Source organism: Nicotiana tomentosiformis, chromosome 11 (assembly GCF_000390325.3).
Source record: "Nicotiana tomentosiformis chromosome 11, ASM39032v3, whole genome shotgun sequence".
Classification (NCBI taxonomy): domain Eukaryota; kingdom Viridiplantae; phylum Streptophyta; class Magnoliopsida; order Solanales; family Solanaceae; genus Nicotiana; species Nicotiana tomentosiformis.
The window spans coordinates 96,957,577-96,982,675 of record NC_090822.1 but is presented as its reverse complement, the minus strand read 5'-3'; the positions used below and the strand labels follow the sequence as shown (position 1 = coordinate 96,982,675).

Genomic DNA, 25,099 nt, shown 5'->3' with positions numbered 1-25,099 from the left:
ATAAGGAACACTTACCTCAATGTTTTCCCGTAAAAATCGCCCAAAAATCGCCTCTTGAGATTTTAGGTTTTGAAGATTTGGGAAATGAATCAAAATTCTCGTCCAAAAGTCATTTTGATCAGCTGCAGATGTCGCATTTGTGACCTGAGATTCGCAATTGCGAAGCTCGCAAATGTGAAGGGTTCATCGCAAATGCGAGAACCTTCACATTTTCGCTGGCTTCACAAATGCGAGGATTATGTCGCATTTGCGACAATTGGCCCTTCGCAATTGCGAAGATAAATTCGCAATTGCGAGAACTGCTGGCCTAGGCTTTATTCGCAATTGCGATAAAAAAAACTCGCAATTGCCATACCTGTTTGGTTCGCATTTGCGATGCCTGATCTCGCAATTGCGAGATCAGAGGCCTGCAACAAGTTCAGGTATACCAGCAAACTGTTCTAAGTTCAAAACATCCAGTGGCCTATCCGAAAATCACCCGAGCCCCTCGGGACCTTATCCAAATATCCCAACAAGTCACATAACATAATACAGACTTACTTGGGGTCTCAAATCAGATCAAATAACATCGAAATTGCAATTCACACCTCGATTCAGACTTTGAGTTTTAAACTTTTCAATTTGCAAATTTTGTGCCAAAACATATTAAATGAATCCAGAATGATTTTAAATTTGGAACACAAGTCATAAATGACATAACAGAGCTATTTAAATTTCCATAATCGGATTCCGGCTCCGATATCAAGAAGTCAACCCCGTGGTCAAACTTTGAATCTTTAGCCTTTAAATTGCTAGTTCCGTTAAATTGTCATAACTTGAGCTAGGGACCTCCAAATTAAATTCCGGGTATACGTCCAAGTCCCAAATCACGATATGTAGCTAGCGAAATTGTCAAAATATTGATACGTATCTGTTTGCTAAAAATATTGACCAAAGTCAACTCAGTTGAGTTTTAAAGCTCTATTTCATATTTTAATCCGTTTTTCACATGAAAACTTTCCGAAAAGTTTTACGGGTTGCGCACACAAATCGAGGAATAATAAATGGTATTTTTCGAGGTCTTAGAATACAGAATTACTTATTAAATTTAAAGATGACATTTTGGGTTATCACAGGGACGTGTGTGTGCAAACTGTGAAGAACAGTCCGGGCGACTATCAATAAGGGGCGATGCAAGAGTTGGATGTGAACGTGCAAGGTGGCCACAATACCGCCGTGTATTCCAAGACAATTCCCAGGTTCTAATTGCGAGAGTTGGTACCTCCCGTTTTGCTGTTTCCCTTCGTTGTGTTAGTTAAATTAATGCCATCTTAGTTCGTATTAGTTTAATCACCATATTAGCCTGCATGTAGTTACAATATATCTTCCTCTACTCTGGTCTGTTGCTTAGTGTGTGTTAGTGATTTCTTTTAGTCTGTCGTAGGTATAGTGGTTGTGGTCTAGGATGGCGGAGTGAGGTCATGTCCTCGGGGGAACGGGGGGTGGGGCGGAAGGGAGGGGTAGGGTTTAGGGGGTGGGAAGGGAGGTAAGGGGAACAAGGGTGCCTATAGGTTGAGAATTGGGTCATGGAACATAGGTACACTTACGGGTAAGTCTATAGAGTTGGTAAAGATCCTCCGGAAGAGGAGGGTCAATGTAGCGTGTGTCCAGGAAACTAGATGGGTAGGGTCTAGGGCGAGGGATGCGGACGGGTATAAGCTTTGGTACTCCGGAGTCCGGAAGGGTAAGAATGGAGTGGGTATCTTGGTGGATGGGGAACTTAGAGAGTCGGTGGTTGAGGTTAGACGGGTGAATGATAGATCGATGACTATTAAGTTGGTGGTTGGAGAGTGCACCCTAAACATCGTTAGCGCCTATGCCCCGTATGCGGGCCTGGATGAGGAGGTTAAATGCCGATTCTGGGAGGGGTTAGATGAGATTGTTCGTCAAGTACCGCCTACTGAGAGGCTATTTAAAGGAGGGGATTTCAATGGTCTTATTGGGTCGACCGCAAGCGGCTATGGCGAGGTGCATGGAGGCTTCGGTTTTGGGGAGAGGAACGAAGGAGGTACTTCGCTGTTGGACTTCGCTAAGGCTTTTGGGTTTGTGATTGCGAACTCTAGCTTTTCGAAGAGGGATGAGCATTTGGTTACTTTCCAAAATGTTGTGGCGACGACTCAGATTGACTATATCCTCCTTAGGAGGTGTGACAGAGGGTTGTGTAAGGATTGTAAGGTTATTCCGGGTGAGATACTCACGACGCAACATAGGCTCTTGGTGATAGATATTGGTGTTATGTTAAAGAGAAGGAAAAGGTTTGACCGCGGACGACCGAGAATCAGGTGGGGTGCCTTGACTAAGGATAAAGCCCAGGAGTTGGAGGGGCGGTTGTCGGCTATGGGAGCCTAGAGAAACAGTGGTGACGCGAGCATTATGTGGTAGACGACAGCAAACTATATAAGGGAGGCTGCGAGAGAAGTGTTAGGGAGCTCGACGGGCGTCTCTGGCAGGCACAAAGAAGACTGGTGGTGGAATGAAGTGGTCCAAGGTAAAGTGGAAGCGAAGAAGACAACATACCTAAAATTAGTAGGGAGCACAAGTGAGGAGAAGACGAGGTCGTGCATGGAGTGGTATAAGGTAGCTAGGAAGGAAGCAAAGGTGGTGGTCACGGAGGCTAAAACTGCAGCCTATGGCCGTATATACGAGGAACTGGGGAAAAGTCAGAGAGAAGAAGTTATTTCGACTGGCGAAGATGAGAGAGTGGAAGGCCTGGGATTTGGACCAAGTGAGATGCATCAAGGACAACGATGGTAGAGTATTTGATGGAAGATGCTCAAATTAAGAGGAGATGGCAGACTTACTTTCATGAACTTCTGAATGAAAAAGGGGATCGGGATATTGTGCTAGGTGAACTAGAGCATTTTGAGAGTCACCGTAACTTTGGGGACTGCAGGCGCATCGAGGTTGTGGAGGTCATGGGAGTTATGCGTAAGATGAGTAGGGGTAAAGCGACCGGGCCAGACGAAATTCCGATTGAATTTTGGAAGTGTGTGGGTAGAGCAAGCTTGGAGTGGCTGACTGGACTGTTTAATATTATTTTTAGGACGAAGAGGATGCTGAAAGAGTGGAAGTGGAGTACGGTGGTTCCGTTGTATAAGAACAAAGGTGATATCCATTGTTGTAACAATTATAGAGGTATCAAATTACTAAGTCATACCATGAAAGTTTGGGAGAGGGTGGTTGAAGCGAGGGTGAGGAGGATATTGTCTATATCCGACAACTAGTTCGGGTTCATGCCGGGTCATTCTACTACAGAATCTATACACCTTTTTAGGAGCTTGGTGGAACGGTACAGGGAGAGGAAGAAGGATCTGCACATGGTGTTTATTGATTTAGAGAAAGCATATGACAAGGTTCCTAGAGAAGTTTTCCGGAGACTCTTAGAGGTAAAAGACATGTCGGCTTCCTACATTTGGGCAATTAAGGACATGTATGATGGGGCTAAGACTCGGGTTAGGACTATAGGAGGCGACTCTGAGTAGTGTCCAGTTGTTATGGGGTTACACCAAGGTTCTGTGCTTAACCCGTTCTTATTTGCCCCTGGTGATGGACGTGTTAACATACCATATTCAAGGGGAGATGCCATGGTGTGTGTTATTCGCCGATAACATAGTTCTGATTGATGAGTCGCGAACCAGTGTTAACGAGATGTTAGAGGTCTGGAGACAGGCCCTTGAGTCTAAGGGTTTCAAACTGAGCAGGACGAAGACGGAATACTTGGAGTGTAAGTTCAGCACTGAGCCGAGGAAAGTGGGCGTGGAAGTGAGGCTTGAATCACAGGTCATACCAAGTAGTGGCAAATTCAAGTACCTTGGGTCGGTTATCCAGAGGGAAGGAGAGATTGACGAGGATGTCACACACCGTATTGGGGTGGGGTAGATGAAGTGAAGGTTAGCATCTGGAGTCTTGTGTAATAAGAGAGTGCTATCGATACTCAAAGGTAAGTTTTACAAAGCGGTAGTTAGACCGTCCATGATGTATGGAGTTGAGTGTTGGCATGTTAAGAACTCACATATCCAGAAGATAAAAGTAGCAGAATTGAGGATGTTGAGGTGGATGTGCGGACACACTAGGATGGATAAAATTAGGAATAAAGATATTCAGGAGAAGGTGGGCGTGGCTCCCATTGATGACAAGATGCGGGAAGCGCGACTCAGATGGTTCAGACACGTACAAAGGAGAAGCCCAAATGCCCCGGTAAGGAGGTGTGAGCGGCTAGCTTTGGAGGGCAGGATAAGAGGTAGAGGACGACCTAAGAAGTATTGGGGAGAGGTGATCATGCAGGACATGACGATACTTCAGATTTTCGAGGACATGGCTCTTGATAGGAAGTTGTGAAGGTCGAGTATTAGAGTTGTAGGTTAGGAGGTACATAATTGAATATCCCTTACTTCGTACCTTTGTGAGGCTAGTCTGGTAGGGTTTTTGTCGATGTCAACTAGTGGCAAGGTTATGTCTTACTACTCTTTTATTTTCCATAGCGTCGGGTCTATGTATTGTCTATCGTGTTTGCTTTGCATCTACTTTCTCATTTTCATGATGTTATTTTTTCTATGATTTCTATTGGTAATATTGATATTATCTCTTTTCGTCTTCTTGAGTCGAGGATCTTTCGGAAACAACCTCTTTACTCCCTCGGGGTAAGGGTAAGGTTTGCGTACACACTACCCTCCCCAGACCCCACTAGTGAGATTTCACTGGGTCGTCGTTGTTGTTGTTGTTGTAATTGTACTCCCTATTAAAAACAAACATTTCAAATGAATATGAAATTATTCTAAAATTATTGCATGCAGCTAATAAAGTCATTAAGCATTTATCAATAAGGGAGACTTAATAATTAGTCGTAAATGGGTCTCACATGTAACTTTAAAAAGCATTATAGATCTAACAAGTTGATAGTTTAGAGACGTGTTTGTGAACATAAATATAATCCTTTGTTTTGCGTAATTATAAATGAATCAGGAAAATATTTTATTTTGATAATAAAAAATAAAGAAGAAGATTAGCAGGGCGAAGCAGGGCTAAACGGGGCAGCGCGGGGCGAGGTCTAAATAGGGCAGGGAGTTAAACGGGGAGCAGGACAGGGTAGGGCAAAATTTTGGCTGGGGAAGACTTAACCCGCCCTGGCTTGCCCCTCCCCGCCCTATTGTCATTCCTAAATTCACTTCTACAAATACTAAAGCTGCTCCCCGAACTTTTTTATTTTTCTTTTTAGCACATTTATTTGATGGAATGAGTGTTTATGTCCATAATAAGGGCTTTAATGTCTATGATTCCACACACTTCTATTGTAGTATCCGATGAGATACTGTTACTTTCTCTGTAACTATAACACTATTATATAATTAGACTATTAATTTTTATTTCTCTTAAGATTACTTCAATGTTCAGTTCTAACAAGTTTTTCTTGTACATATCGATTAGCATAGGAGTTAAAGCATATCTAATTTATCTTAGGTCCATGTTACTGTTAGTACGAATTAATGAGATGAAGAAAGATTAAGAAGTGGAATAAGCAAGCAAAGAACCCAACCAAGCAAATTGAGAGCATGTTTGGCCAAGTTTCTAAGAGATTAAAACTTAAAAGTACTTTTTTTGTCAAAAAAAAATACTTTTTAAAATTTTTAAGGTGCTTGGCCAAAATGAAAAGATACGTTTGAGCAGTAGTAGAAGCAGTTTTTCTGCTTATGCGGAAAAACTACATTTCTAGCTTCTTCCAAAAAGGCAGAAGCAGGAAATTAATTTGTTCAAGATAAAAATAACCTTACAATAAATTTATATTTTTAAAATTAACCCCCATTTTTCTTTTCCTTTTCCTTTTCCTTTTCCTTTTTATTTCTACTTATACATTTATTCTCTTTTTTGTTTTAACCAAATTTTTATTCTTTTTTTTTCTATTCCTAAGAGTAGATTTTAAATTTATATTGAATTATGTATTTGACATATTTAAATTATGGGAGAATACTTTATTACCTCTTTAACTTGTCCCCTTTTTTCAACTACACACCTTAAGTTTGTGGGGTTCTATCATCCCTCCTAATCTTGTTCAACATGAAATTATTACCACCCCACGTGACTAAGACCAGATTTTAGTTGGGCAGTGATACTCACGCACTATACATGTATTGCCACGTCATTTTTTGTCAGTCTAAAATGTGATTTTTTGCTTTCTTTTTTACCTTTTCTCCCACCATCTTCTACTAATCATATTTTCACCATTTTTAACTACCAAACAACCATCAAATTAAAACCACACACTGAATCATCACAAATAAACCACCAAATCCAAACCAGCATCAAGCCATCAACCTCCAACAGAGAAATCAATAAATGATACAGAGGTTGTTCCTAAATAGTGAAGAAAAAACCTCGAGAACACTAATCTCATTTTTCCTTTGCTTTCTTATGTAAATAACGGAAAATTTAAAACCCTATTAGCGATGTTATTATCCTCGTTTATGAATAAAATTTCCCAAGCAAAAATATTGCTCAAAAATGATGTAGTGAATATTTGACAAGAATATTAGACCTGGTAAAGAAAAAATTATAGATTTGTCATTGAAGAATATTTCTAGAGAAGGCATAAAGGACGACCTATTATTTTCTTTGGCTCAACTAAATAATTTTTATAATTTAAGTTTTATTTTTGTGGCTCAAATAAATAATTTTAGTGAAATAAAAGAATTGGGATTGCGGTTAGTAAGATATAAATAATAGGTCTTTGAGAGAATGGAGAAAAAATTATAGATTGAGTGAAAAAAAAGTGGAGTAATGGAGCTTGACCGGTCAAAATGGAGTTTACCAGCCAACGTTATTGATTTTCTTATCAAGAGTGCTTTTCTATTCGCTTCTCACGCGTTTGATGGAGAGTACAATCATTTTCTATGCCATATCAGCAAAAAATGGTGAAATAATGCCCACTTCAAAATAGTTTAGGGAGGTTATACAATCTCCGCAAAGTTTAAGTGTGTAACTTGCAAACTGAGACTAGTTGAGGGGGTAATTATGTATTCTCCTTTAAATTATCATGTAAACAACAAGTAATCCAAACCTCAATGTTATTGCTATGCAATAACTATATTTTATATTGACTGAAGTTTTTAATTTATATTTATATTTTACGTTTTATATTTTAATTGAATTCTTTTATAATAAATATTTAAATTTATTTTTCTTTTCTAAATAATACTAATTGCAAATTAAATATTTATTATTTTTTTTCGTAATTTGATATTTAAAAGTATTTTTTAAAAAAATTTGCCAAACACAATAAACTTCAAAAAGTATTACTCAAACGAATTGGCTAAACACGAACTACTATTTTGCAAAAGAACTTTTGAACGAAAGCACTTTTTAAAATAGAAGAATTTTTTGACCGTTTGAATAAACGGGCTCTAAATCTCCTTGACCCCGACACAACAAGCAATTTCTGTGACGGAAAAAGCTGCATTTAACTGTTGATTACGTTTAAGTGGCTGTGATATGGCTAAAGTGCATGTCAATCACGTTGCACTATTATATATATTTTGTAAGATATGAACTTTTATAATCAATAGTTAATGAGGATAATATAACATTTAATATCTCAAATCTCAAAAGTTTTTTACGAACACAGAAAAAAGAAGAAAAAAAATTAGTCAGGGAAGGAGATTAATGGTTTTAAATAAGACCCATCATCTTTATAACATGCCCTACCAAATGAAAATTACTAGAGCAATTGATCAAGTAGCACCCGGCTTACGAAAAAAATCAACTTAAAGTCGGAATTTATCCTCTACTCTTTTTATACAGGGACTTACACAAATGTCTCAAATAAGTCTCAACTTACCAACCTCTAGCTATTAGTCATAAACTTATCAAAACTAGCCAAACACATATAAAAATTGAAAAACCAAATAAATAAGGTTCTTTCTCTCAAAGAATCACATGCAAAAAAACCCTACCATATTTTTAAACGTGATTAGCAATATTAGATGCAAAACGAAAAGAAAATTTCATGGATGAGGTAGCAAATAAGATGATGAAATACAAAACAAAAATATAATATTCCAAAAAATCTAAGCAAAAAATGAACTATTTCAATGGGTATAATTGAAATTCATTGAAAACATATAGATAAGTCAATATACAAAATTTGAGAAATATTGGAGGTGATTTGGATTAGTTTTGTATCAAAATTCGTAATTAAATCGAGTTCAAAAAATTCTTCTGCGACACATGTATCTCACACACAGGTATACATGTGATACACAATTGATACAAATATGACACATATGTGATACACAAATGATACACAGTGTGATAAACATCTTTTTTTTCATGTTCAGTTTTTACTTAGAATTTTTAATTCAAACCACCTCAAAACTTTACCAAATCATCCCAAAACTGATATTCAAGCTCATTAAGATGTACCCAATCTATTCTAATAACACTCATTCAAAAAAAAAATTGACCTTTTTTGTTACAAATAGCTAATTGGCTAATATTAGTAATATTTGGCTAATATTAGTAATATTTTATTAATTGGCCAGTTTTGGTAATGAGCTACTTATAAATAGACATAGCCGGTAGTTTCACTTTTATAAATTGTACTCCTTTTGTCCCAATTTATGTGACACTCTTTCATTTTTAGTTAGTCCCAAAAAGAATGATACATTTTTATATTTAATAACAATTTAATTTTAAGTTGTTTCTTTTACCAATGAGATAATTTCTAGTCACACAAATTTCTAGAATTTATTTTACACAAGTTACAAAAGTCTTCATTTATTTCTTAGACTTTGTGCACAGTCAAATACTTTCATATAAATTGGGACGGAGGCAATGCCGGCTCCAAGCACAGGCCACTAAGGCAAATGCTTTAGGCCCCCCAAATTTGGGGGGGGGGGGGATTTTTCAATAATTACTAATATTAAGAACTGTGAGCACCTAATTTTTTACTATGCGTGAATTATTTTCTACTCATCTCACCAATACCTTATTTTCCACTTTCTCACTCACACACTCACTTTTTCCATGCACTTCCCTCACATAATCCCTCCACCAATACACACAAATACTCACAAAAAAGGAGCTTCATCTCCACCCCAAATACATACAACAAAAAGTCAAAAAGGGGAGGAGAAAAATAAAATAAAGGAGGAGGAAAGTCTAAAATGGGAGTAGGAAAGAGGGGGACGGCACAGGAAAATAGGAGTAAAAAAAAGAAAAAGCAGAGACAAAAAAAGAGGGACTGCCTTCTTCTTTGTTTTAGCTTTCATCTCCACAGAGGAAGACAAAAAAGATTTCAGCCATGAAACTATCACAAAACCTCCATTAAAATACCTTTAAAATAGCTTCAAATTCCAATTCAAATACCCCCCCCACCTCCATTAAAATACCTTTAAAATAGCTTCAAATTCCAATTCAAACACCCCCCTCCCCCCCCCCCTAAAAAAGTTCCAAAATGCAGCAAAGTCCCGATTTTGGTCTCTCATGTTGTACGAGGTTCCAATCGTTGGTTCCGGTTGAAGTTGTCAGCAAATATTTCGTTTAGAATCGATAAGCTGCTGTAATTCGAGTTGAGATCTATCTATACAAAGGTACTTTTTCTTTTTCTTTTACTAATTTAATTGATACTTTATTTTGATTGGTCTAGCTAAAAGCTTTCAACTGTTTGTTGCTTAAATCTCCCAAAAAATGAATGTTGGATATTTGTTTTGTTTGCTGAATCTAGAGAACAAGAGATATAAAATTCTACCTTATTCATCGTTAAATGCATAAAATCGGTTTCTGTTTGTACATGTGAAAGTTTTAATATCTTTTTTTTATGAGCATGAATAACTAGTTTAATTCCTTTTCGTGGGCTCATAGATATTATAATGAATTAGCAATGTTAAAGAATAAGTTTGATGACAGTGATGAATTTAGAATTGCAAAAAATATCCTTAGATTCTTAGTTGCTTTTAAACTTTGATAAGTTATGAGATTTGAGCTATTAAAGAACGAAAGATTTTTATATAGTAAATATGTTTGATGAAATATTGAGGAAGCATGATTTTGAATCGTTGTTTGGATCTGATAGTGTGTTTTGAGTTGATATTGTTTAACGAAGGCTTAGTGAGAACATTTTACTGTAATTAAATAGAAAAGTCGTTGTAAGTTAATTTGATATTGGGCAATGGGATTTTTTTTTTCTTTGAATAAAATAGAAAACCAGACTTTTAAGATTTTTTGGCTAAAATAAATCATCTGCCAGACCCATTTTCAATAATTTCCATAAATTCTTGGCCTTACAATAATCTCAAAATTTAGGAAGAATAATGAACACCGAGAGTGTTTTAGGCGCGCTTTTAATTTATTTATTGTGATTATGTATACGTTCGCATGGTATAATTGTGATTTTCAACATTAAAATCGAAGTATGTGTTCGCGCAATTTTGGCCAACACAATCTTAATATAATAAAATGCTATTAATTGTGTAAACGTATGCATGACATGATTTTGGCACAATAAACAAAACGAATTCACACACGTGATTCATTTCAAAGACAATTCCATATGTTAATAATTAAAAGCGGATAGATAAAACATAGAAATCAATAAATCACAGTTTATCAAAAATTAACTCAAGCCAAGTTGTAGTCAATAAAACGACCGTGCTAGAACCACGGGACTCGGAGAATACCTTACACATTCTCTCCGGTCAACATAATTCCTTGCCCGGACTTTATTTTCGCAGACCAACATGAAAAGTGTCAAATCTTCTTTTGAACAAGGATTCAAATAAAAGGTGACTTGGAACATCCAAAAATCAATTCCAAGTGACGACTCTGTAAATAAAATAATCTATATTTAAGTTTGTCACTTTAATTAAAAAAACTCTTTAACCCACAATCCATAACACACATATCTTTTGGGGTAAAAAAGGTTGTGACAGCTGTGGCGACTCTGTTGGGGATAACCAGAATTCGATCTTGTAAATGTTTACTTTTATTTTGCTTTATTAATTTTGTATATACTGTGATTTATTTGGTCTTAATGTGCTACTTGTCTACTTTTTACCGCTTTGATATTGTTGAATTGTACATATAAATTATTTTCTCACGCACCCTCTTTGAGTCTTCTTGAAATTAAAATTGGGCATTTGCTTGACATAGCCCGCTTTCTTTGAGATAGCCGAGGTGCTTGTCACCCGGTGAAGAATTTCAGTCACACATGTTTTAGGCGGGGTGCACCACCAGCTAAGCCAGAAAGCAATACTGCCGGTACGCTGACCCTCCTCGGCTTGAGTTGTCCGCCCGTGTAAGCCAGTCTAGATACCTTCTCCACTAGAATCTAAACCTAAAAGAACAAACCTCATGCCAGATATCCTTAGTAGGTTCGCTTTATTTGCATCATATAATCGAAATCTTAGTATGGTGAATCTTTCTCCTAAGATAACAAAAACAAAACCTAGTCTAATGAATCTTTCTCCTAGGATAAACGTCTTAGTCTGATGAATCTTTCTCCTAAGATTGAAAAAAAAAATTAGAAAATATTTTAGTCTCATGAATCTTTCTCCGAAGATAAATAAAACCTAGTCTGATGAATTTTCTCCTAGGATAAGAAATCTTAGTTTGATTAATCTTTCTCCTAAGATAAGAAAATATTGTGTGATAAATTTTCTCCAAGGATAGAAATCTTAGTGTGATGAATCTTTCTCTTAAGATAACAAAAAAAAAAGACATAGTTTGATGAACTTTCTCCTAGGATCGAAGTCTTAGTCTGATAAATTTTTCTTCTAAGATAAAAAAATCTAGTCTGATGAATTTTCTTCCAGGATAGAAATATTAGTCTGATGAATCTTTCTCCTAAGATAATAAAATATTAAAACCTAGTCTGATGATTTTTTTCCTACGATAATTAAAATAAAAAAAAAAGAAGTATGGTTTTCAAAAAAAGGTTATTTGTTCATGCCCTCAGAAAATAAGCGTTGGGGTAATTTGTTTTAAAAAAATAATTTTCTCAAAAAGGAAAAAAAATTGAAAATGATTTTTCTAAAAAAAACAAAAAAAACAAAAACCTAAAAACCTTCTTGATTCGTTTTAGCATATGGTACACAATTCCCTAGTATCGTTTTCCAATATAGGGTCTTCACTCCCTAGTTGATTTTATTTTAGACATTGGGACTCCACTTCCTAGTCTCCTTTTCCAATATAGGGTCTCCACTCCCTAGTTGATTTTTATTTTAGACATATGGTCCCCACTCCCTAGTCTTCTTTTCCAACATAGGGTCTCCACTCCCTAGTTGATTTTATTTTAGACGTAGGGTATTCACTCCCTAGTCTTCTTTTCCAATATAGGGTCTCCACTCCCAACTTTTCCAACATAGGGTCTCCACTCCTAAGTCTCCTTTTCAACCTAGTCTTCTTTTCCAACATAGAGTCTCTACTCCCTAGTTGATTTTATTTTAGACATAGTATCTCCACTCCCTAGTCTCCTTTTGTGATGACCCGATAGGTCATATTTAAATTTAATAATTATTTCTTTGTTCTAAAACCTCAAATATCACCTTTCGGTATTCCTCGACTTGCGTGCGCAGTCCGTAAATTTTTCCGGAAAATTTTTATGTGAAAAATTGATCAAAATGTGAAATAGAGCTTTAAAACTCAACTGAGTTGACTTCGGTCAACGTTTTGAGAAAATGAACCCGGATCAGTATTTTGACAGTTGGGTAGGTCCGTATCATAATTTGGGACTTGGGCGTATGCCCGAAATCGAATTCGGAGGTCCCTAGATCAAATTATCGCCATTTAACGGAAACTAAAAATCTAAAGGCTAAAAATTTCTAAAGTTTGACCGTGAATTTGACTTTATCGATATCGGACTCGGATTGAGATTCCGAGAGTTGGAATAGCTCCAATATGTCATTTGGAACTTACCTGCAGAATTTGAGATTATTCAGGATTGAATTGTCATGTTTCGGCGTGAGTTATAGAATTGAAAATTTCATAAACTCATAAGTCTGAATCGAGGTGTGAATTATAATTTCGATATTGTTTGACGTGATTTGAAACCCCGAGTATGTTCGTATTATGTTACGGGACGTCTTGGTATATTTGAACGGGATCCCTAGTAGCTCGGTGAGTTTCGGGGTGAGGTTTGAACGAGTCCGGACATTTCGGCACTCTGATGTTGTTCTGGAACTTTTGGAATTGCGGGGGCACATTTTTGAGTGCCGAGGCAAAGGAAAAGTGCGGACCGCACAATTCTTCTCGCGGCCACACTTTAGGGGGTTCTGCAGGTTCGATGGTCTGACTTCGAAGGCTCATATATTAATCTATAAGGAATTTAGAGATGATTTAAAAACGAAAGTTGTAGCCTTTTGAATCTAGTTTCCAGAAAAGTTTACCATTGATTATTTAGACATTTGTAGAGAAAGTTATGGCCAATTTACTGAAGCCTAGTAGTGCGGCCACTATTGAAGTGCGACCGTACAATTTGGATCGCGGCCGCAGAACCCAGGATTGTTGGCCGCATAAGAAAATGTGTGGTCAGCACAATGAGAGGTCAGATTATGTACTATATAACCGAGGGTTAGGATATTATTTCGCATTTGGACTTTGGGAGCTCGGGTTAGGATATTATTTCACATTTGGACTTTGGGAGCTCGGTTTGTGACGTTTTTTGGGGTTTTTTCAAGAAATTCATCGGGGTAAGTGATTCTAACTCGGATTTGGTTAATATATATGAATATATTATTATTTTCATCATTCAATTTGCATTTTGAGATGAAAATTTGGGAAAAATTATAGGAACTTCATAAACTATAATTTTAGGATTCGAAGGGCAATCCGATGTCGGAATTCGATAATTTTATTATGATTGAACTCGTATCGGAACGGGTGTTCGGATTTCATAATTTTTTGTTAGGCCCCGAAAAGTGGGTCCCACATTGACTTTTGGTTGACTTTTCCGAAAATGATTTAAATTAAATCTCTTTCGGATTGTGAATAATTTCTAAAGCTCAAATTGAATTGCTAGTAAATAATTTGCTAGATTTGATTGGTTTGGAGAATAATTCGAACGGAAAAGTTGTGGTCGAGTGATCATTTGAAATTGCGGAACAAGGTATGTGTCATGGTTAACCTTGACTTGAGGAAATAGAACACTTGAATTATTTGTTAAGTGAATTTCATGTGTAATGACGTATAGGCGAGGTGACGAGTGCCTATACGCCGTCAAATTGATTGTTTGCATATTTATCTAAAGTCATAAATTATTTTAAATCATGAATTAATTATTTCTCTCATATTCCTTGTCCAATATTATGTCTTGAATTCATGCTAGAATTGCTACATGCTTATTTGAATTATGTGTCTTAATTGCTACTTGACATTTAGCACATTAATTATTAAATTGCCTATTTTCTCCCTGATTTTCATAATTAATTGTTATTTGTCACTACTTGTTTCCTAAATAAATCATAATAATTGTATGCTTTGTTGCCTAATAATTTCTTATTAAATGTGATATTTATTGGAGTATTTTTATATTTAAGAGTTGTTTAATTATATTGTTGGAGCGGGTTGCACGCCGCAACAGATTTATTGAAAGTTTATAATGTTGGATCCGGTTGTACGCCGCAACGGAATTAAATTGAAAGATTATATTGTTGGATCGGGTTGCACGCCGCAACGGATTTTATTCTATGTTTATATTGGTGGAGTGGGTTGCACGCCGCAACAGAAATTATTTGAAGATTTATGAATGTTGGATTGACTTCAATTATTGATATGATTTACCGGTCTTACTTCTATTCCTATTGTTGTTGTTGTTGTTAAAAAAACAAATATTAAATTAAATTTTGATTAAAAAAAAAGGAAAGACAATTTGTGGGTATATAAATGAGGTGAATTATGAGGTAATTAGGTAATAAAATCAACACATTTACTGTCACGACCCAAAATCCATTAAAGGTCGTGATGGCGCCGGACACCGCTGTCAGGTAAGCCAACAATACATACTTAGCTTAATTACCCATTTTAATGGATTTAAAATCAAAATTTCTTCAATGAAATAATAAAAATAAAACTCATAGAGTAAATGATGAATATTTTTAGCAACTAAATTTTTAAACAACTCACAACCATTCCCAAAACCCGATATTACAAGTGCATGAGCATTTACTAGGGAATTAAAATTTAAAATACAGCATCTGTCCAGAATATAAATTAGACAGAAAAATATAATATCTTTGAAGGAGACTCTGTTGGCTGCGGATCGTAATATAGAATGCAGCTCACCTAAGTCCCCACATTTGTAACCACACCTCTGCGCCTACAAGGTCGCTGGATATATATGTACATGCACAATAAAATGTACAGCAAGTGCAGCATGAGTACGAAAAACAACGTGTACCCAGTAAGTATCAAGCTTAATCTCGAAGAGGTAGATACGAGATGGCCGACTCTGACACTCACTAAGAGTCAATAATAATAAATGAAATAAAAATAGCAATATCTAGATCAACATGATTTATAGAATTTACAATGATTTTCTTTAACCAGCAGAAATAATTAAATTCCTTCAAATGCAATAATTTTCAATATATTAGTTAAATTCATTCAATTCCAATAAATTTTTAATTTATCAATTAGCCCCATTTACAGAAATAACAATAATTTCCTTAACAAGCAGAGATAAATAAATTCTTTAAATTCCAATAATTTCTAAATTTCAATTAGCTTCACAAGCTGAAATGAACTATCAAAGTATCGCGTAATTATTATTATTAAGCACGATTTTTGCCGAGGTCGTTCGGCCCGATCCAGAGTGTCGTGTACACTGCCGAGGGACGTGCGACACGATCCATAGATGCATTTATCCCGAGGCGTTCGGCCCGCTCCACAAGAAAGGAGGACATTTTCTTATGTACCTCCGGAAGGAGAGTATATTTATTATAAGATCAATTCGAGAGGAATGAACAATTTTTTTTTAACAATTAATTAATTTAAACAGAAAATCAAGCATATGAGATTTTCATCCTTTAATATATTTATCTAACAATTCACAATATATATATATATATATATATATATATATATATATATATATATATATATATATATATATATATATTAAACAAAGAATACAATTTACATAAGTAATTCATGCTTTGAGTCCAAAACTACCCGGACTTTAGCATTGATAGTAGCTACGCACGGACTCTCGTCACCTCGTGCATACGTAGCCCCCACAATTAGTAACAATTATTACTTTAATTACCTATGGAGTAATTTTCCCTTCACAAGATTATACAAGAGACTTGCTTCAATTTAACCCACTAGAAGGCCTTTTTCACTATTATCCAACTCTGTCTGGCTCGAATCTAGCCAAAATAAATCGATATGATCACTAAAAATTATAGAAATAAATTCTATAAGAAAATACAATATTTTTTAATAAATGTCCGAAATTAATTTAAAATCGTGTGTGGGGCCCACTTCTCGAAAATTCGGCAAAAGTTACGAAATATGAACGCCCACTCAACCACGAGTCTACCCATACCAAAATTTCTAAATTCCGATAACAATTAGGCCTTCAAATCTATCCAAGAGGGTTTTCAAACTTTTTCCAACTCAATTCACCAATTAATGATAAAAAACAATGATGGATTCGGGTAATTTAACTAATATTGAGATAAGAATACTTACCCCATTATTTTCTCTGAAAATCTCCCAAAAATAGTCCAAATTCGAGCTCCAAATCGTTAAAAAGTCTTATTTTTAGAACTTAAACTCTCTGCCTAGTGATTCCTTCTACGTGATCGCGAACTTCCTCACGCGATCGCGTATCACAAATTTTACTTCCTAAAAGATAATCTTACGCGATCGCATAAAGTCCCACGCGATCGCGAAGCACTGACTCCGCAAACCTACGCGATCGCGAAGCATTAAGTGCGTGGCCCAGATCCTCCCCAATTTCCCCTACGCGATCGCAAACAACGACACGCGATCGCGGACGTGCCCACGCGATCGTATAGAACAAATTTCCACGAGCCCAAATTAAGCCTACGTGATCGCAACTCCATTCAAGCGATCGCGTAGAACAAATTCACCTCTGCCCAAATTACCCTATGCGATCACAGACCAACTTACACGATCGCGTATAAGGAAATCAGAAGAAAAATACCAGCAACTATCAGCAGTCTCCCAAAGGCCAAAAGTGATCCGTTAGTCGTCCGAAACTCACCCGAGCCCCTCGGGATCTCAACCAATTATACCAACAAGTCCCAATACATCATACGAACTTAGTCGAACCTTCAAATCACACAAAACAACGCTAAAACTACGAATCATCCTCAAATTCAAGTTTAATGAAACTTAAAATTTCCAACTTCTACATTAGGTACCGAAACCTATCAAATCAAGTCCGATTGACCTCAAATTTTGCACACAAGTCATAAATGATATAACGGATCTATAAAAATTTTGAAACTGGATTCCGACCCTGATATCAAAAAGTCAACTCCCCGGTCAAACTTCCAAAATTAAATTATCATTTTAGCCATTTCAAACCTAATTTAACCACGAACTTCCAAATAAAATTCTGAACACGCTCCTAAGTCCAAAATTACCATACGGAGCTATTGGAACCGTCAAATCCCGATTCTGGGATCGTTTTCTCAAAATATTGACCGAAGTCAAACTTAGCGCTTTAAGGCCAACTTAAGGAACCAAGTGTTCCGATTTCAATCCGAACACTTCCAAGTCCCGAACCAACCATCCCTGCAAGTCATAAATCATTAAAAGCACATACGGAGAGTCCTATTTACGAGAACAAGGTTCTAACAGTCAAAACGACCAATTGGGTCGTTACATTTACCTTAGTGTGTCAATGTAGACTTTATTTTGGATTACATTTGACTTACTCAGTAGGATATATAACCCAAATTCTGCTTCTCCATTTATTTTTTTCTCACAAAACAAAGTTTACTTTACTCCTTTTCCCCTTTCTTCAAGGAAAATTATTATTTTGTCAAGGTGTGTAGTAAAATGTATTGCATATTCTTTTTTGTTCATTCCGAAAGCGCAATAAGCAAATTGAAGCAGTGAATTATCAACATCTAGATCAGGTTCTATTATTTTAGCTTTTATTATTTTTATTTAAACCTTGAATATTCCTTAAAACAAAATAATCATTCGGGTATTGTTGGCTTAGACTTATCTTTTACATTAAAAGTGCTAAAAAAATAGTAGATTGATTTAATTGATATACTTAATCAGATAGAAAATTAAATTCTTTGTCAAATACCTATATTGCTTATAGAATAATATTAACAGTTCCTTAGATGAAAAACGTTTTCAAAATTAAAATTGATAAAATATTATCTAAAATAAAAAATGACTCAAGAAAGATTAGACAAAACTGACTAATAATTAATGATTTTGCATCTCAAAATGTTAGAAAAATAATCTTCAAATAAAGTTATATATGAAGTATTTTTAAACAAAATATTTAAGGCCTCCTTTTAAAGTTTCGCTTTAGGCCACCAAATATATTGAGCCGTCCCTGGACGCATGGAGTAGTATTTGACTATTTGTTACTTACAAGTTACAAGTACGCATTAGCCATTATGTGATGATATTGGAGGGAAAAAAATTAAGAAATTGTGTTACAAAGCTGTAAATCTCCTGTTTGGGCCTACTAATGTGATGTGCTTTTGAGCTCTTTATTTACTGAGATGCCTACACCTTCCCCATGTCTAATTTTTACTTTATAGATGCAAGGTAAATGGACTACCACTCCAACTCTCCAAGGACAATTCTGCCAAACTAAATGTTGAAACAGAGAGTAGTTTTCAAAATAATAAGTGGAGAAGTTAGAGCCTTCATGTGCAATCTCTAGGGAGATAAGTACTTGAAAAGACTCAAATTATTGGTGTAGGTGCATTTCATGCCTTAGATATTTAAGAAGAGTCGTTCTTTATTTTATTTTTTTTGATTTTCCATTCGGTGTCTAGTACCCGCATTGAAGCCCGACTATATTCGGATTCGCGCCGGGTAAGGCCTCATTCGGGGGGAAGCGCTCCCTACTAAGGATTTTTTCGTACCCAAGGCTCAAACCCCAGGCCTCTGGTTAAGAAAGGAGCAACCCTATCCTATGCACCACATCCTTAGGAAGAGTCGTTCTTTATAGTTATCATACTCCACTAAAATATACTACCTAGTTGTAAGCAGACAAGAATTGGCCACCAAATAGTAGTAAGAACCTATTGAATTCAATATGATGATTAGATAAGTGAATGAGTCATCAACTCCTATCTACTGCATATAATCTTTGAGCCTAAGTTACTCGGACTCGGCAATTTGGGTGCCATATCCGTGTCGACACTGACACGGGTATGGGTGTGGGATCTGGGTCGGATCCGGTCAAATGAAATGATGGGAAGAGATGGGAAACGAAATACCTTCCATTACACTGCTATGTAGTAATTTATACTAGTCCTTTTGAAACTTTTTGTCTTGATCAATCTTCTTGTTCATGCTGCAGGTTTCTGAAATCGAGAGTTATAATGTTTTTTTAGGGCAGAGAAGTTGAAGATGGGTGGTGGACTACTAGACTGAGGCTTATTTGGAAGGCCCGGGTCTTGTTCTACTGGAAAAAAATAGAAACATGGAAAATATTTTGTTGGGGAAGAAGAAGAAGACAGCGATGCAGAGAATAAGGAAGAAGAAGACTTAGACCAGACAAAGAAGAAGACAGGAATGCAGAGAATAAGGAAAAAGAAGACTTTAAACTAATTAGGAATTGACTACTTTATTACTAGTTGATATGTTTGCTAATATTCTGCCGAGATAGACATTACATATATTATGTCTTCAATAGTTTTTTGTTTATAAAAATTACAGTTTTAATTGTACCAAAAATAGTTATAGTTTTAATCAAAATAATAAATAATTATTTAATTGTAAACTAAATATAATTGTATATGCTTTAAAGACACATATTTTTATCTGAGTAAACTTCATATATATTAAATAAGTATATGCTCTAAATAAACAAATTTTATTAATTTACCTAATTATACTATTTATAAATATTTTATTTCTCAAAGAAACGGGGGATAATTTCTAAATTAATTATTAGCATGTAAATTTTTTGACAAATTACGTTCTCGCGAAGATCATGAAAATTTATAAATTGTACATAATAGAATTGACCCTTTAGTTCTCCACTATATGCTATGTTGTGACACATATTTTAAGACTAATTATAAATTATATGATTTGAGAATGAGCTAAAATAATTTTAAAAAATGACAAAAAAGAATATTCTTATATTATATTTGATTAGCACCACATATTAATATTGAGTTATCGAAATACTTGAAATATAATTAATTATTCATGGTTAGTGTTATATAGCTTTCAAACAAATCACATTAATTGACTAGGGAACTCTTCTTGTTAGATCATTTGATTCTTCCTATCAAATACAAGTTATGAACTATCGAAATACTTGAAATCTAAATAGATGTTTGATTGGAAATAACAATTGACTTTATCTCACTAATTTGACCGATAACAAGATATATCCACCATCGTATTAGGGATCCCTTTTGTTAGATTGTTTGATTCTTTCTATCAATACAAGTTCTAGAATATCGAAATACTTTAGAAATATGACAAAGAAGAATATTAGCGAATTTTAGAAAATAAACAAAGAATGAGAGAACTTAATAACACTTAATTTATACAATTAATATTGAGCTATTAAAATGCTTAAAATATAATTAATTATTCATGATTAAGTTTATATAGCTTTCAGACAAATCACATTAATCGACTATAATAGGAAACTCTTCTTGTTAGATCATTTGAGTCTTCCTATCAATACAAGTTATGAACTATCGAAATACTTGAAATCTAAATATATGTTTGATTGGAAATAACGATTGACTTTGTCTGACTAATTTGACCGATAACAAGATATATCCACTATTATTTTAGGGATCCCGTCTTGTTAGATTGTTTGATTCTTTCTATCAATACAAGTTCTAGAATATCGAGCTAATTAATATTGAGCAATTAAAATACTTGAAATATAATTAATTATTCATGATTAAGGTTATATATCTTTCAGACAAATCACATTAATCGACTAGAGTAGAAAACTCTTTTTGTTAGATCATTTGAGTCTTCCTATCAATACAAGTTATGAACTATCGAAATACTTGAAATCTAAATATATATTTGATTGGAAATAACGATTGACTTTGTTTGACTAATTTGACCGATAACAAGATATATCCACTATCATATTAGGGATCCCATCTTGTTAGATTGTTTGATTCTTTCTATCAATACAAGTTCTAGAATATCGAGCTAATTAATATTGATCTATTGAAATACTTGAAATATAATTAATTATTCACGATTAAGGTTATATAGCTTTTAGACAAATCACATTAATCGACTAATTTAATCAATAATAAAATATACACAATATCATATGTAATTAAATAATGTTTAAGGTTATATAATTTTGGGTTTGAGGTTTTAGTTTTGGAGTTTAGGGTTTGGAGTTTGATTAATAATTATATTTCTATTAAAATTAAAAATATTTCCAAATTAAAATGATAAAACTAAATGGTACAAACATCATTTAATGCAATATTTTACTATCCCATGAAAAGTGACGTGAATTATCTTGTCCAAAAAGTGAATTATCATCATAAACTCCACCCATCATAATACCTTTTTGTTTATTTAATGAATTATTTGTGCAATAAGTCTATTGTCATCGTAAACTACCCATCTCCCCATCAGAATATCTTTTTTCTCATTGAATGAATTTTCTTGTCCAAGAACATAGACAAACAAGCCATTCTCACTCTCTCTGCTTCATCTCGACTTTCTTTGAATCCATAGCCGAAAATTTTTAGAATTTTTCTTCACCCAATATCCCTTAAAATGGCTTCATCAACAGCTGTGAAACAAAAAGGAAAAGGCATTTCAAGACCAACAAAAAGTGTTGCATTATATTTTGATGACAAACCCTTATGGAATCATGTTAAAGTTCTTTCAGTTCCTCCTAATGGAGGTTGAAACAAAGTGTGGTCTTGTAATTTTTGCAATAAACAAGTTACTGGTTCATATTCTAAAGTTAAAGCGCATCTTCTAAAGATCTCTGGTCATGGCATTGCTATATGCAAATAGATTACTCATGAAGTATGTGCAACATTGAAGATGGAGAACGAAGAAGCTGAAAAGAAAAAAACTGACGTACAACTGAATGCAAGAAAAAAGGCAGATTATATATCTCTACCGGAAGGCTCAGACTTATCACAACTGAAAAAAAGAAAAGGTTCAAATGGTGGAGCACTAGAGAAATCTTTTAACATTTGTAACAGAAATATTGCTGACAAGTTGGCGGCTCGTATGTTCTACGCATCAGGTTTATCATTTAACCTTGCAACTTTTCCTTACTATAAAAAATATGCGGAGTTTTTGGCAGCAAATTCTTTGCCTGGTTATGTTCCGCCAACTTTTAATAGGTTAAGAACAACTCTTTTGTCCCAAGAAAAGGCTCATATTAATAGAAAACTACAACCTATTAAAGATACATGAAAAAGAAAAGGATTATCGATTTGTTCGGATGGATGGTCAGATATTAAAAGGCGACCATTGATAAATATAATGGGAGCATCTAGTGGCAGACCAATATTCTTAAAATCAATCAATTCAAGTGGGATTATTAAGGATGGTGAATATATTGCTAAGTTATTTATTAAAGCCATAGAAGATGTCGATGCAAAGAATGTTGTCCAAGTTATCACTGATAATGTAGGTAATATGAAGCTTGCCAGTTCTATTGTTGAGCAAACTTTTCCGCACATATTTTGGACACCATGTGTTGTTCATTGTTTGAATCTTGCTTTAAAAAGTATGTGTCAACCTTCAAAAAAATCAACTCACTTTAAAAATTACGAATGGATATTAAAGTTGATTGGTCAAGTGAGTAGTTTAAAGAATTTTGTGGTGAATCACGACATGGCGCTTGCCATTTTTCAAAAGTATTCGGAGTTATCTTTGTTGAAAGTTGCGAAAACAAGATTTGTTTCCCATATTATTATGACTTCTCGTATTCATAGAGTTAAATCGTCATTGGAAAAATGGTGATGGATGACGAATGGAAGAATTATAAAGAAGATAAAGTAATTGAAGCTAAAGCGCGCGAAATAAAATCTCTTGTGATGGATGATGAATGGTGGGATATTATTGAATACTTGTTGAGGTGTACAGAGCCAATTGTATCCATGCTTAGAAGTGATGACCTTGATTGTCCAAAATTGCACCTTATTTACGACATGTGGGATACAATGATTGAAAAGGTGAAGGTGATTGTATTTGAGCATAAGGGAAAAGATCTTATTACCGGCCAATCGAATTTTTTTGCTACAATTCAAGGAATTCTTGTGGCAAGGTGGAATAAGAGTAATACTCTATTGCATTGCATGGTACATTCATTGGTTCCGAAATATTATCATGAGTCATGGCTTAAAGGTTAAAGCAACGAGTTAAGAAGACTTGCTCCTAATGAAGATATAGAGATTTCACAAAATAGGCTCAAATGCTTTTAAAGATATTTCAAGGATCCGAATGATTTAAAGAAAGCTTCTTTGGAGTATGGGGTATTTTGTTGTGGGAATGGTTATTTTTGGTGAGCCTCATGTAATTGATGCTATGGGGTATGAGGAGCCTTTATCTTGGTGGGCTAACCATGGTGTAAATGCTCCACTTTTACAAAATCTGGCTTACAAATTGCTTTCCCAGCCAACTTCTTCATCTTGTTGTGAGAGAAATTGGAGTACTTTTTCATTGATTCATAGCATCAAGAGAAACAAGCTAGCTACTTCTAGAGCCGAAGATTTAGTTTTTATCCATTATAATCTTCGCTTGCTCTCTCGAAGAAAGGAAAAGTATACAAGTGGTCCAAGCAAATATTAGAATTTAGGTATATCCGTATATATACATATCCATGATTTGATATTTCTTGAGTAATTTCTTTAGCATGATAAGTTCCTTTCACAATCTTCTAAATTTATTTTGGTGTTGTTTTAGGTGGGGATTATTTTAATATTGATGAAAGTATCAATGATCTAGTTGAATTGTCAATAGACGAACCTCAACTAGAAGGAGTCTTCTTTGAAGAGGAAGTTCAAGATTTGCAAGAAGTTGACATTGAAGAGATTGAGGAAGATGACCTTTGAATAGAATGTACTCATGCACAATGTTTCAAGTGACAAGTCTAGCGTAGTTTAAATGTGTATGCTATGTACTTATTTTTTGTCTATGAACTTGTTAACTTACAATTTCTGTAAGACTTTTTGGTGGTCATTTGAGTAACTTAATTTGAATAGCTAATTATTTAAAACTTTTGAATAGTGACTCTTGAATATATGTTAGTCTATTTAGTTCTAAGTTCTAATTTCCAAAGGTATGTTTTATTTCTTTTGTATCTCTAAATCTCTTTATAACTTTTATTTGTTATATTTCAACAAGTTTATAATAACTTATTTTAATACTTTGTTGTGCGAGTTGTAGGAAAATTAATGAATCATGCCATTTTGGAGAGTGTTTACGTGCCTGCCTACAACTTGAAAACTAAATGACTCAGTTACTACACTCTACAAGGCACAAGTTACACGTAAGTTTTTTATATAATCTCTCATAATTATGCATATCTCTATAACTATATTTCTAGATTTTTAATTTATTTTTGCCGAATCTCCGCACCCGTACCTAGATCCGTATCCTCGAATCCTAAAATTTAGACCATGAATGATCCGACCTTTGGATCCGCACCCGTGTCGGACACCTGCACACGAGTCCGAGTAACTTAGCTTTGAGCAACCTTCAACAATCACAACTCATAGTGCTGCAATCCTCACATGGAGTTTCAGGGTGAAATTAGAAAAAGCAGATATTCTAGTACCATAATTCACATGTTGACAAAAAATGTAGGTCTAAGCAATACTTGCAATTGGCAGGCAAATTGATCCCCAAAAGATGAAGTGGAAGAGAAGGCTCT

At 34.9% G+C, this 25,099-nt stretch overlaps 4 protein-coding genes and 1 long non-coding RNA gene across 6 annotated transcripts in view; all 5 read left to right on the top strand.

The window, feature by feature from the left end:
* Window positions 1-25,099, top strand: part of LOC138900687 (uncharacterized mitochondrial protein AtMg00810-like) — a 65,686-nt gene that overhangs the window by 30,676 nt on the left and 9,911 nt on the right. The gene's annotated exons all lie outside the window — the stretch shown is intronic.
* On the top strand, window positions 1,804-2,388 carry LOC104085618 (uncharacterized). The gene has a single exon (XM_009589701.2). It carries the CDS (start codon window positions 1,804-1,806, stop codon window positions 2,386-2,388), a length of 585 nt encoding a protein of 194 aa, XP_009587996.2.
* On the top strand, window positions 2,602-3,521 carry LOC138901890 (uncharacterized). The gene is made up of 2 exons (XM_070189688.1): window positions 2,602-2,789; window positions 3,314-3,521. The coding sequence occupies exons 1-2, from the start codon at window positions 2,602-2,604 to the stop codon at window positions 3,519-3,521; spliced, it is 396 nt and encodes a 131-aa protein (XP_070045789.1).
* On the top strand, window positions 3,586-3,918 carry LOC138901889 (uncharacterized). The gene has a single exon (XM_070189687.1). It carries the CDS (start codon window positions 3,586-3,588, stop codon window positions 3,916-3,918), a length of 333 nt encoding a protein of 110 aa, XP_070045788.1.
* Window positions 9,069-20,008, top strand: LOC104085617 (uncharacterized). The gene is made up of 2 exons (XR_683891.3): window positions 9,069-9,620; window positions 19,556-20,008. It is a non-coding gene; the product is annotated as an uncharacterized lncRNA (long non-coding RNA).